At 39.1% G+C, this 13,822-nt stretch overlaps 1 protein-coding gene across 2 annotated transcripts; it reads right to left on the reverse strand.

Moving 5' to 3' along the window:
- Positions 1-431: 431 nt before the first annotated feature.
- LOC111787942 (CLP protease regulatory subunit CLPX1, mitochondrial-like) lies at positions 432-10,018 on the reverse strand. Of its 2 annotated transcripts, XM_023668046.1 has the most exons (15): positions 8,920-10,006; positions 8,483-8,544; positions 8,285-8,385; positions 8,090-8,169; positions 5,913-5,963; positions 4,950-5,024; positions 4,789-4,866; positions 3,011-3,067; positions 2,312-2,382; positions 2,123-2,222; positions 1,860-1,964; positions 1,419-1,481; positions 1,184-1,306; positions 943-1,101; positions 432-777 (listed from the first exon to the last, which is right to left on the reverse strand). In XM_023668046.1, the coding sequence occupies exons 1-15, from the start codon at positions 9,826-9,828 to the stop codon at positions 709-711; spliced, it is 2,103 nt and encodes a 700-aa protein (XP_023523814.1). In that variant the 5' UTR covers positions 9,829-10,006; the 3' UTR covers positions 432-708. The 2 variants fall into 2 exon arrangements, with proteins under 2 accessions (XP_023523814.1, XP_023523815.1); XM_023668047.1 differs by lacking the exons at positions 432-777; positions 943-1,101 and having other exon boundaries at positions 1,190-1,287; positions 8,920-10,018.
- Between the last annotated feature and the right edge of the window lie 3,804 nt (positions 10,019-13,822).

Here is a 13,822-nt window from a genome sequence, read left to right on the forward strand (position 1 = left end):
GTCTATATGGGTGTTAATAGGGATTTGGACAACTTCCTAGTACTAATTGAAGCTCAAACCTACAAGATACCTGCACCTACTATACCTATTACATTGTGAAGATGTTCATCCTATTATCTTCTTCTTTAACATTTCTCCTAGACGCATATATTGAACAGAAACTTGAAAACCCAAGTGGAGGGGACAATAACATTTCTCATAATCTGCTAGAGGGAAAGGTAAAGGGTTACTCCTGCTGGATCAGAGGAGTCGGTTGAGATTGGCGCCAAGTTGTTTTGGTTAGTGGGACAAAACAACTTGGCGTATTATCTTAAGCCTAATAGACAAACATTAGTTCATGGCTCACTTTCTAGTATCACATCAATGATTAAGCAATTGTGTGTGCGTAACACTAATAGACTGTGAATCAAATTGAAAGATCAAAGTAAATAGACAAAATCAAAATTCAAAGACTACCCTTATAATTTAATGCATTTTAGAGATTTGTTTAGACATAGATGATGTTATAGCCTATATGATGAATGCCTTTTTTCCTTCATCTTCCCTAATACAATGAACTGAACCTGAGGTATGCAGTGTTAGAATGGGGTAATTACACCATATATTATGAATGTATTTTATTGTTTTTCCCCCCAGAAAAACCATAAACCAAAAAAGGGAAAACAAATGTATTTTATAAGAACTATCGTTGTTATCTTGACGTTGTTTCTATATACTCACGGCTCTTGATGGCAGCTCTGTCTCACCTTCCGGCAACTCAATCACCTCCAAATTATCCTACAAACAAATTGTAGCATGAGTAAGCCCTTAGAATCATAAGAAGGGCCAAGAGGCTTAGGAACAATTAGAAGGGTGAAGGGTAGAATTGAAAAGGGTGTTTGACTTCTTTTTAGAGCAAATCATTTGCCTCAAAATGAAAGCCATATCTGAAAGAAACTGTACCTGTGATTCTTTCAACTTGGTCTCAGCCAGGTAGCGCTCCAACGCTCCATCCCCACGAAGAATTTTCCCTCCATAACTAGCCAAATTTACCGAGCCAACGGACTCTTCATCAACAACAACGGCATCTACTCTATCGTCTCCAGTCTTAACATCTGGAATCTGACATTTGAAAATAAAAATGAGATTACAACAAGGGTATTATAGGACCCCATTGCTACACTGATGATTTCAGCCTCAATACCTCATACATGGCTTCAGTAAGAATGGTTTCAAGTATGGCTCTTAATCCTCTGGCACCAGTATTCTTGTTCATTGCTTTCTGGGCAATCCGTCTCAGCGCTTTCTCTGTGTAATGCAGTTTCACCTGGGAATTTAATGACGGTTCAACTAAGAAGGTCTACTCCACAGTGACAGGAGAGATGCAAAGGGAGAGGGTTCGGTGTAGAAATTGGCTACATCAGAAAGTAAATACTCACTTTATTCATGCTAAACAACTTCTTGTACTGCTTACCAAGAGCGTTCTTCGGTTCAGTGAGGACCTGTTAACAACAGCAGGTCCAAGGAAACTTTCGTACTCATTTTGGTTATAGAAAGAAAACGTCAAAGAGAATCAACTGCATGCATAACGTGCACATTTCATTATTAAGATGAACTATCTATCGGCATCCATGTATGACAAGAAAAATACGCAACACGATGTTTGCTAACTCATGGAAAACGGATTGAGACAGGCAATGGAAGCTTAGGACTATCTTATCTCAATACAGATGCAATGAGGACAATTCAGACAAAATTTCAAATGAACGTAATTGCTAACTAAATAACAAGTTTATTGATATTGAAAGTAGCTACAATCTCTAATAAAATTATCCCTTCGATGTAGTGTCTAGATGAACAACTTTAAACTATTATGATACCTGTACAAGCTGGTCTTCAGTTAAGGCTGATAAGCTAACAAGAATTGGAAAACGCCCAATAAACTCGGGTATGAGGCCATATGCTATAAGATCAGAACTCTCAACCTGAAAAGCACCAAATACAACGTTTACATGAACTTCAAAGGGATTCTGACCATTTTATCATCTCAAAAATAAAGTAATATGCATTGATTATAAATTCAAAACATGTGAAATAAATAAATCAATGCAGAAATTTAATGCCAAAGGGATTTTCTTGTCACCGTTTCCAATAATGATGATGTAACTGCAGCACTTGTTACCCCGCCCATTCTCATGTTAGCACGAACAGGTGCTCCAAAACCAATAGAAGAGTCTTGCCGTCTGATCAGTAACAAAAACCATTTTAGTATTGAGAAAGCACCCATGAACACAGATAAAATGAGAGTAATGGAAAATATTTAATAAGCTACCTATCAGAGATTGTCTTTTCTAGATCTACGAACGCTCCACCACATATAAACAAAATATCTTTTGTATCTATCTGCAGATTTTTTCAACTCGGTTAAGAGATAATATCTCAAAGCAATAACCAACATCAAACCCCAGAAAGGGGTTACATGAACCGTAAGTTTAAAAGGTTAGGAATGGGTAAGACGTCTAAGGAAACGATTTATGGTAAAGGGTAACATAACTTCCAGTCCGACAGTACTAAATACAGCAGAGGGAGCCTAGCTGTCCAACCCAAACCAAAAAGCTCTAGCAATCAGTGAAATTTCTTCTATCCTATTATATAAAATTATATGTAAAAAAACGAATCCTTCAAGTAACAAATTATGATGACAAGACAAAACATTCAAATTTCTTTAAAGAAGTGAAAGATGCAAATCTTGTTTAGGTAGTTTCCTGGCCAAAAAAAAAAAAAAGGTAGATTGTAATTCTTGAGGTATACATATCCTAGATTGGTCAGGCTCCCAACATTTTAACCATGGCAAACCACAAGGCATCCATTGCCCCAATACCCTTTCTAGGGGCTTTTGGATCTGACAAACTTAAGGTGAGGCTATCCCTTTTTTGAAACCAAACCCACTCAAGTTTGATCAAGGACTTGAGCATTCACCCACACTACAATACACAGTAACATTTGAGAGTGTTTTTTGAGTATATATTACCTGAATGTTATCACCCCGAGGATGCTTCCTTGCCCCCTTCTCAGGAACATTTACTATCTAGACAAAAATTCATACGTGGAATTTAGGATGAAGAAAAAATATAAAGCTAAAACAAGTACAATATGATCCATATTCTTTTTTCTTTTTTCTTTTTTCCATTTTTGGAAATTTAATTACCATTAACCACAGAGATAACAGAACAGAAAACTTAGAATCAACAAGACCAGAAGGGTAGAAATAACCAATGAATCATTTAGATGGAAAAACATGTGGACGGGCTACTCCAATGAGTCTAATAGAGATGCATGAATCTCATTTTCTTATTTGATCATTTGGGTCTTAATGGCAACATAAACAAATTCCAATATTCCATAGTCCTACCGAGTATCACTAAGCAAGAAGCTATATTAATTTGTTGAAAACTTCCATTAGAAAAGGATTTGGAAAATATAAATTTAACTTTCAGCAGATGTGAAACTATGATATTACTGTATATAAGGTGGAATTTAGAGAACACGCCGTACATACAAATCTGTAATTCTACCACAACATCCTAGAGACATTCCCCCTGAACTTGGAAGTATGTAGACTCTAACGAACGTTAGAGACATTCCTGATCTTTTTGGATTCTACAGAGTTCCTATGGAGAGTAAGGAACCACCTATTCAATTTGGATGGAAAAGTTTTCTGAAATCCATCCAAGATGGTTTGGAAGGTCTTTTCCCTCCCTTTTCGTACATTCATTCAATCAATGAAAATATAGTTTCTTCGGAAAAAAAAAAATAGACAGTCCTAATTTTGATCTATGCCCTAGGAAGCAAACTACACTGGCCCTCTCATGAGAAAGGGAGCCCAAGGTCCAAATTAAAGCTCCAAATCCCTATATTGCCACCCATTATTTTAAGTTGTATAGAAAACAGCTGCAACGAGGTAACAGAACCTCTTGCCACGATGAATAATATTGTCAAAAAAGAAGTGGAAGAGATCCTAGCTGAGGAATAGGCAAGCCGAAAAGAGATATGCATGAGTTCCTTGTACAGTGGAAGGGGCTCCCTAATGCAGAGATCGATGGGGAACGCGTTGAAGACCTAAAGTCAGTTGCTATTCACACTGTTGAGTTCGAGTAGAGTTGGTTGACGAAGGGGAAGGATGACACAATCATGCTTGTCTAGGGCATGTTGCCCATGGCTGCATGCCCATTCTAAACCCTCTTACTTACTTTCACGGTATACCTATCATTCTAGCGTAGATATTGATTTTCCTTGTAATTTTGTAAGCGTATGACTCCTCACCCATTTTGATATTTATACATGGGTAAGGCAATTTGCATCATAATGTACTATAAGGGGTTATGACTAGTTGACAAATTTTCACAACCGAGGTATCAATGTTATTGTCCCTTATCGCTTGCTAGCTTATACCATTTGCTTTTTCAAAATGTTGCCCAAAACTTTCTCTAATTTCGTTTTTCAAAACCACTTTTCAAGAACAGGACAGAAGTTAAATCCCAGGCCATTTGTACCAAGTTTTAGTTGGCTAACTTACTTGAGAGGGAGAGCAAGTGTCGCATTGTAAGTCTCGATAGGGTTCAATTGTGACAACAAGCATCTCTAGCTAAATTTTGTGTATCAAATAGTTAACTAATGCCAATACGAAACGATGAAGTACTCGAAAAAGAACAACGAAATCACAACCAATATGGCATAACAATTTTTTCTTTAACACGTTAAATTGGGAAAAGTAATGCATTGGAAAAGACAAAAGTTTTATTGACTCACGGTTCCTTCTAGCATCTTCAATAATGCCTGTTGAACGCCCTCACCAGAAACATCTCTGCTAATATTTAGACTCTCAGCCTGAGAAATAATAACCAGGTTTACGTTGATATAGTATATCACTATAAAGAAAAGAGATTGACTCAACGAAGAATCATGAAAACCTTCTTTGTTATCTTGTCAACTTCATCAATGTAAATCATCCCTTGCTGAGCTGCTTGTACATTGAATTCTGCTGCCTAAATTAATATAAAATGTACGTCAATTTTAGCTGTTCAGTTAAGAAGTAAGATCTGGATGATTATAAAGAAAACTGGCAGATCAATGGGGTAAGAGAATAGATAAGCAAGGACCAGATGTCTAGCACTGAGACTGTAATCAAGTCATTCGATCAGTTTAACAAAAACAGGCAAAGAAATGTCACAAATCTATTTCTATATGCGAGAAAATGTATATGATCTTGTGAAATAAAAAAAGAAAATATTTTTGCATTAAGTTTTAACCAGCATTGAAATCAAGAGCACCGACACACTTAAACAATCGTAAAACAACATTGATAAAGGCACGAGATTGACTAACGTGAAGCAAATATTTGCCTAATAGAAAGGTGATCACAAAATCCAAATTATTGGTAGTTTCCTATTTAACTACAAATAGAGATATCATTTGGGTATTAGCTTTTTCTCCACAATAACAGTTTCTCACTTGGGCTGAATTATCTTCATTAATACACCATACTAGCTCTTTGCTAATAGAATGAGATAATGAAAAGAAGGTTTGGTCAATTTTTTATTCCTTCATCTTTACAGGAATAGAACAATTTCTTGATCTCAAAGTTTATGAATTAATAAACACCCTTCCTAGAAACTAGCACTCTTTCACCAGTTAATTGTCAAGCATCATATTGATTACATTCTATGGTAAGTTGAACAACATATATGTTTCTGAAAAATTAAACGATAAAATAATAAAAAGAAAGAAAGAAAAACCAACCATTTTGCAGAAATACGAAACAAATAAATGTACTATTCAAGGCAGAGATGAATGACGTCAAAATTTATACACGACTTGATAAAATCACTTAGATATGAAGTCTTTTTTTAAAGGAAATAAAACATGAAGCTTACAGCAAGTAGCTTGTACAAAATTGATTCAACGTCTTCTCCAACATAACCAGCCTGCAAAATGTTAAAGCATCCTCTCGTAATTATTCAATAACAAACCTTTATTATTTTGGGAAGAAACTAAGATTGTATTGTTAAATAGAAATTAATTATTCACACTAGTGTTGGAGGCTTGGAGCACATGAAAAATGAGGCAAATTAAAGCAATGTGTCTCTTGTTATCTATAACCAAATTAAAGGATTGCTTCACTCTTATTATCTCACCTCCCTTTTGAGAAAAAACAACCAAAATGATAAGGCACCCTTTAAAGAAAGCTTTATTATAGAGAAGATGAATGTTTAGACTATCAAGAGAATAAATTCCAAAATATAAGGACTCAACGCTCAAAAGATAATTTTAATTATAGAAAATATGACCAGGAAAATAAAGAGAAGAAATTCCAACAAGGTCTTATCACTCCAACACCAACGATAAGTTAAGAATTTAATTCAATCCCAAGAAACTTCCACATCTTCATACTCATATTTGTAAATCATAACCCTGTTCTATCAGATAACCATCACATCCCCTAACCACATAGTTGAATTTTTCAGATAAAGGAGCAAGTGCAGAAATATACTAATAAAAAACCTCATAGAATGTATATGCATAAGCAGATTAACAACCTAGAGGAGAGAAGAATTATTGCCAAAGGCCCACCAAGGAAGTTACGAAAAGGCCTCCCAGTTGTGAGAGGAATTGAGAAACTTAAGAGAATTCTTATCAACTAAGTTAGAGGAGAAAGACCCTGGAAACCTATCAGAATGACAACTACTAATCCCATTAGGGCATAAGTGTTTCTCAAAAGAAAATATGAAGTAGCCTACAATGGCTATACATTTTCATATTTATATTTGTTTATTTTAAAAGAAAAATAAATAAATTTAAAATAATTTAACTCTTATATTTGAATTAAATCCCTAATAACGCTTTCATCTGCCAGTTACCCCAGAGTAGCAACACATACATCTCCCAAAGGATTTTATGATTGCTTCCACGTAGGGTAGGAAAAAGTAAAGGTATAGAAGACCTTCTACCAATGAAGGAAGAAAGTTCAAGAACTCGGAAGGATTCCCATAACCTCCAAGCAAGGGATATGACGTAAAGAAACAATCGACGGTCTCCATTATTTTCTAAGAATGAGTGGATATATTGAAATTTTTTAGGGATAAACGGTGAATCTATTGAAATAGACATCGGTGTCTTCTCTTCCTCCAAACAAACCATGTAACCCCAAAACAATCTGGCTTTAGGCACCTCAGGCAACAACCAAGACATATCTCTTCACAAAAGGATCAGAGCACATCAAATTGAACTAGAAGCCCATAAATTGTGATGCGAAGAGAAGTGGACTAATACTGGAAGGTATATTGATGCCATTTGAGCCACAGTACCCAATACCTTAACCATACAGTTCTCTTTTCTTTCTCATTAAATTTCAGCACAAAGTCTACTTCCATTTTGTTTGAAGAATTTCTAAAACTTGTGTTTAAGGTAGGGTCGAGTTTGGTTAATATGTTTTTTTGTTTTTTTAACTCGATACTCCGGACCTAGTAAAGCTACTGGAAATGTCCGATTTTTGAGATAAAAATGTGAAGTTTCCTAACATTTTAAAATCATAATTTCCACCTTCAAATATGGTTTAAAGTAGCGAATCATCAAGTATGGGTACAATAAAGAAATAATATCACAAAGTTAGGACTTAGGGTTTCTCCATCTGATATGAAACCTCTCTCCCATTCTTTACCCTTCAGTTACTACCCTCTTACCTTGTTGAGTTTCAACCTAAGGACTACCCAACCATCCCAAGAACTGTGCTGCAATTGAGCTACCCCTGGTGTCAATAAAATAAAATACCGTATCAGCAAAGCTGTAAAATGCCGAGAACATTCCTAGCCCCAAAAAACTATGAATTTTTATCAGTGAGGGAAGGCTTGAGTTTAGCTCTCATGAAGAAATGACTCCATTAAGAACTTATGAAGTTGAGGAAGTCCTAAATAGGCAACCTTATTCAAAAAGGAAAAGGAGCATAAGAAGATGGTTAGAGCATGCCAGAAATTCATGGTGAACAAATGATCATCATATTTTTATTGTTTTCTACAAATCATTCAGAGGAAAAAATGGAAAGAAAGAAATTCACCTGTGTTAAAGTTGTAGCATCAGTAATGACAAATGGCACATTGACGAATCGAGCTAAAGTCTTCGCAAGTAACGTCTTCCCTATTTTAGGATTTGCAAATTAGAACAGAACTCTTACACATTGTTGATGCTTACTATCATGCCAATGACAACTAGTGTCAGTACAATGAAACTTGATAAGTGTAAGAGGTCATACCAGAGCCTGTTGGACCCATCAGGAGAACATTGCTCTTTTCAAGCTCCACGTTATCATCATCATCTATCATGTCTTGGGTTTCTGATTCAGTTCCTGGCGCGCTACATGAATCCACAACAACAGTAGCAGCTAGTTACTAATGGACACGGACTGAAGGGCAAGATAATTCTTAATGCAAAAGTTGAAGGAAAAACCAACCATTTTTTCAAGGAAGCATGATATATTCGTTTGTAATGGTTATGTACTGCCACAGAAAGTACCTGTGAAAGATAATGAAAGCTATCTTTGAAATTTTACAACAGTTCATAAACTAACAATGCAACAAATCAGAGCACGCTGATATAACTTCTCGCTCGTTGCAACAATCACCTAAATTTTGGATAAAAAGTATGTCTTCAGCACTGCATATCATAGTTTACACTCACTCACTCCTGGTAATCAACGTGCTAGATGGTGGTCAAACTTCAAAGACCAAGAAACTGAAGATATGTAAAAAGAAATTAAAATATGACAAGCAAGATAGCTAGTTTATGAAAGCAACATCACTTGTGAGGCTTTAAACTAAATATGTCCGTTCTTATGCAACCACCAATAACATGCATGCTAATGACAAGTTCATCAGATCATATGCAAACCTTCTTGGCTTTTTCTTGGCCAATAACAAATTTGTCCAAGCCCTTGCAAATCTCTTTAGGAGTGGGTAGATCCTTCCCCAAATTCGATCCTCCCCACTCACTCTTCTTCCCATCACCAGCGCCATTTCCACCCGAACCCGAGATGCTTCCACCAGGACCTGTAGCACGAATGAAGTTCACCCCAGGCGCATATGGCGGACCTGGAGGAGAATGCACCGCCAGCCCATTAACGGGAGGCGGTCCAGGAGGCCAATTCTCAGGCGGTTCTCCACCATACAATCTTGCAGTTTCGAGAAACGAGACTCTCAACCTACTATTCACATAATTTTCATCTGGAGAACCGGCGATGGCATTACCTTTACCATCTTTGGTAGTAATTCTTCTTTCTGCGAAATTCTTCGGTTTAGAATTCAGATTGCCGATCTCGATGAAACTGCCCTGTAGAGGAGCGATCTTGTAAGGGCGGAAATAGTAAGCGGTCTTGCAATTGGGACACAAATTAACAGCTTCGTAAGCTTCTTTTCGGTTCGGAGGAGCATCGGAAGAAGATGGAAGAGAGGAAGAAGGGGGATTAAGGGTTGGAAAATGACGGTTGGAGAAGAGAATATCCATATGCTTAGAGCAACGTGGACAATTAGCCTCGGCCCGAATCTTACGGATTGGAGTACTTGTGTTGTAGGACTGTGAATGGAAATCATCAGAACCAGACCCGCCGTTGTCCCATTTATAACGCTCCTGAACGCCGATAAACGATTCCCGGCGGCGATAACTCGAAGCATGAAGATAATTGAGATGGGTCGAAATGGGGCAAATCTGGGTCAAACGGTGACTGTGATTGGAGAAACAGAGCAGCCTTATTGCCCTCAATTTCTTCCATTTGAAAATCGCAGTTCCACCACTTCCAGACATGTACAAATTCGTGTATAATTCAAACGGATAAAGAAATAAGATAGTTCGTCAAGAATCCAGAAGAAATTCAATACAGTACAAGCTCTAAATCTAGAGAACAGGAAGAGAAAGCGAGAGAGAGAGAGAGAGAGAGAGAGAAGTAGAGGAAAAAGTGCGCCTAAAATGAAAGAAAACAAACTTCGCGTTAATTTATTGAGAGAGAGAGAAAGGTGAGGAATATTTTAAGATTGAGAGGATGAGAAGGAATGTGGGATTAGAAAACAGCTTCAATCTTTTTTCTCCATGATTTCTGTCTGAATTTTGTACTTTTTTCGTCGAATCTAATAATGAACTGTAACTCTAATTTCTATTAATCCCATCAATCCTAATGTTTCAAATATTGAAAAGTTCCAAACCCATTTCGGATTTTGTTTCAAATTTCCATTTGAAACAAAGACTTTCGAGAATCAAAAACAAAAACCCCATTAGAAATCCCACTAATAATCCAAAGACTTTTTTGCATATTATGGCATCGATTCAAATCCTACCTTATTTGAACCAATTAGTTGCGGCAGTGCTTGAACAATGCAGTGTGTCAACTCAATCACCTCAAGCAACTCCAAGGCTTCCTCATTTCTGTTGGTCACTCGCAAACACAGTTGTTGGCCTTCAAGCTGGTCCGCTTCTGTAATGATCACAGCTTATGCTTCTCAGCGCGATCCTAAAGCGGCATTTCTTTTTTGTCGTACCATGGTCCGCTGAGGAACTGATCGACCCAACCATTTTATCAATCCCCATGTTCTAAAATCTTGCTCTGAGGTTATGGAATCCAATGGAACCCCGTTGTTCAAACGGCCATGGATGACGAGACTCTGTTCGGATATTGGGGTTGCAAAACAGATGTTCGATGAAATGCTTGAGAGAAGTGTAGTGTGTTGGAGGGGCGTGATTTGTGGGTATGCGAGGGTTGGGAAGATTGATAGTGCAATAGCGTTGTTTGGAAGTATGCTGGAGAGGGATGTGGCTGCTTGGAATGATGCTCTGATTGCTGGATTGTTCTGAGAATGGTGTATTTGGCGGAAAGGAGCATGGAATCAAGCCGAATAAGATCACAGTAGCATCTGCAGTATCAGCTTGTGGACATACTGGTATTTCAATATGTTCATCTTGGGTATTTCTCTTCAGATTCGAGGCCATCCTTTGCAATTAGTGATCTAATATTTCAATATGTTCATTTAAGGAGATTACTCTACAAGATTGATGAAGAAACTTGGCTGGAAAATGTGACCCATAATGTGTTAGATAAAAGCAGGAGGTTTCCTTATTTAGCCGTTTTAATTAGTTGATTGAACCATTTGACGTGGTAAAACGGATTACCAACTTTGATTGAATATCTTACTTTCACCCTTTGACGTGGTAAAATACCAACTTTTTTAAGGCCACAGCATAGATTTAGTTAGGATAAGTTAAATAACCGACTTTTTAAAGGTGACCCTGGATTACCCGCCTAAAGGTGGCCATTTGGAAAGAGGTGGCCCAGATAAATTAATTATTTAAACAGGTGACGAATCTGATAAAAAAACATCACTTTTTTTTAAGTAAAGTCAAATTCCAATTCTCCCTCCATATTTCCTTGCGTCAGAATTGGTGGTATATCATTGTGGAGGAGCTAACTTTATCAACAGTCAAGTTGAATAGCTCAAGTGGTTAGAGCGTCGACCTAACAACACACAGGTCTCTTAGGTTCGAGTAGAAGAAAATGCAAAGCGCGAAAATACACACATCGTGGTTATGGCCCTAGAGATGTAGAGATCCTGAAAAAAAAAAGAGTCGACCCGCAATCCGCAATCGAGACACTTTCGGTGGGAGCATCAGCGAGACAGAAATTGAGGCGCACGCGCGGGAAAGATGGTGATCAAAAAAAGGAGTCGACTGATGGCGGGGCCTCTCTTCATGGTTAGTGCATCGATCTTATCCGACGTCCCCAGTTTCGCTTCTAAATCCACAGAGGTGAGGGTAATCGATGACGGCGTAACTGCTCCTCTAGTGAGCGTCAAACCCGATGAAGAGCTCCAGCTGGGGAGCCAATTCAACTAAAGGAGGAGCGAGTGTTCGTTCAGATTCGTGGGACAGTGAAATTCGGCGACGGCTCTGTCGTCGAGATCCCCTACCCAAGGTTATTGTTATCTCTCTCTTGCTTGCTTATATAACGTCTCTTTCTAAAATCTCTCTCTCCTCGTTTTCTAAAACCTTCTTTTAAAACTGAGGCTAGAGGCTCGATCATACGTCGCGTGGCCGTAGGCGACGCAAGAACAAATTGGCTTAGGCTCACTTGTCGTTGGAAAGTGAGTGCCGCACAATCGCTAGTCCGCTGCCTTCAAAAGTGCGATTGTGTCAAGTGTCTCACGTTCTTCTCTTGACTCGCCACTCTCCCTTAATTTCTTCTTGAACAGACAGTAAAGGAGAATTTCTTAATCTTTCTTTCTTCAACACTTGATGAATAAGAAGAAGGCAATCGGTGAGATCGAGTTGTAGAGGTAACTGCTCCTCTGGTGAGCGTCGAACCCGAGGAAGAGCTCCAGCTAGGCGTAGCAAAGGCACCAGCTGGAGAGCCAATTCAACTGAAGGAGGAGCGAGTGTTCGCTCAGATTGGCGAGAGGGATGAGCAGCATGAGCACTGGCGATGGGTCCTCGACACAGGGACAACAAACCATATGACAGGGGCTAGATCTGCGTTCTCCGAGCTTGACTATGGAATTCGCGGGACAGTGAAATTCGGCGACGGCTCTATCGTCGAGATCGAAGGGCGCGACACCATCCTGCTCATCAGCAAGCGAGGCGAGCACCGCAAGCTGACCAGCGTCTACTTCATCCCGAGGCTCAAGGCTAACCTTGTGAGCCTGGGTCAACTCGATGAGGCTGGCTGCTTCATTTCCATCGATTGCGGGCTACTCAAAATCTGTGATGATCGACGACGGCTGCTCACGCAAGTTCGGCGCACAACAAACCGTCTTTACATCCTGGAGTTGGAGATAGAGCAACCCGTCAGCCTCTCAGCCAAGACCGAAGAGGTATCTTGGAGGTGGCACGCAAGGTACGGGCACTTAAACTTTCCTGCTCTACAGAAATTACACAAGGAGGAGATGGTGCACGGTTTGCCGGCAATCAAAGGCGTGAACAAGCTGTGCTACGGGTGCCTCATCGGCAAACAGTGGCGCACCCCATTTCCGTCTCAGGCATCCTACCGCGTGGTGAGCTATTGGAGCTCGTGAACGGCGATATCTGTGGGCCCATCAAGCCGGCGACCCCAGGCGGTAAGACCTTCTTTCTCCTACTGGTCGATGACAAAAGCCGCTTCATGTGGCTGATCCTGCTGCAAGCGAAAAGTGAGGCGGCAGAGGCGGTTAAGCGCATTCAAGCGCGAGCGGAGGCCGAATGCGGGAAGAAGATGCGAGTGCTGCACACAGACCGAGGTGGAGAATTCACCTCGACAAGTTTTGGTAAGTACTGCGACGAGTTCGGCATACAACGGCACCTAACGGTGCCCTACTCCCCCCAACAGAACGGAGTGGTGGAGCGCCAAAATCAGACCATCGTCGGGACAACAAGGTCTTTGCTGATGACGGTTGGGATGCCTGGGAGATTCTGGGAGAGGCGGTAATTGTTAGGATCGCACAACAACGCACACGCTCGATCTAGATGAACACAAAGAACAGGATAGAGAAAATTGCAAGGAGAACTCTGGCTAAAAGGATTTTTTATTGATGACTTCAGGTATGTACAACAAGAGAAAGGACAGAGAATAGAAAGTACATTTTCAAAGCTCTACCAGACGAGATATATATATGGTTTAGTTTACTATATATAGCTTTACTAGATTTAGCCATCTACTATATATAGCTATTTACCATATATAGCTTTATCGGATATAGCTTTACCATATATAGCTTTACTATATATAGCTTTACCAAATATAGCTTTACCGGATATAACCGTTGACCAAGCTATAAATAAG

Source organism: Cucurbita pepo, chromosome LG02, assembly GCF_002806865.2.
Source record: "Cucurbita pepo subsp. pepo cultivar mu-cu-16 chromosome LG02, ASM280686v2, whole genome shotgun sequence".
Lineage (NCBI taxonomy): Eukaryota > Viridiplantae > Streptophyta > Magnoliopsida > Cucurbitales > Cucurbitaceae > Cucurbita > Cucurbita pepo.

Coding starts and splice junctions, on each gene's coding strand:
- LOC111787942 (XM_023668046.1), bottom strand. CDS start 9,828: ATGTCTGGAAGTGGTGGAACTGCGATTTTCAAATGGAAGAAATTGAGG. Junction 2,223..2,311: donor GAAAAGACAATCTCTGATAG/GTAGCTTATTAA, acceptor GTTACTGATCAG/ACGGCAAGACTCTTCTATTG. Junction 1,965..2,122: donor CATCATCATTATTGGAAACG/GTGACAAGAAAA, acceptor GGTGCTTTTCAG/GTTGAGAGTTCTGATCTTAT.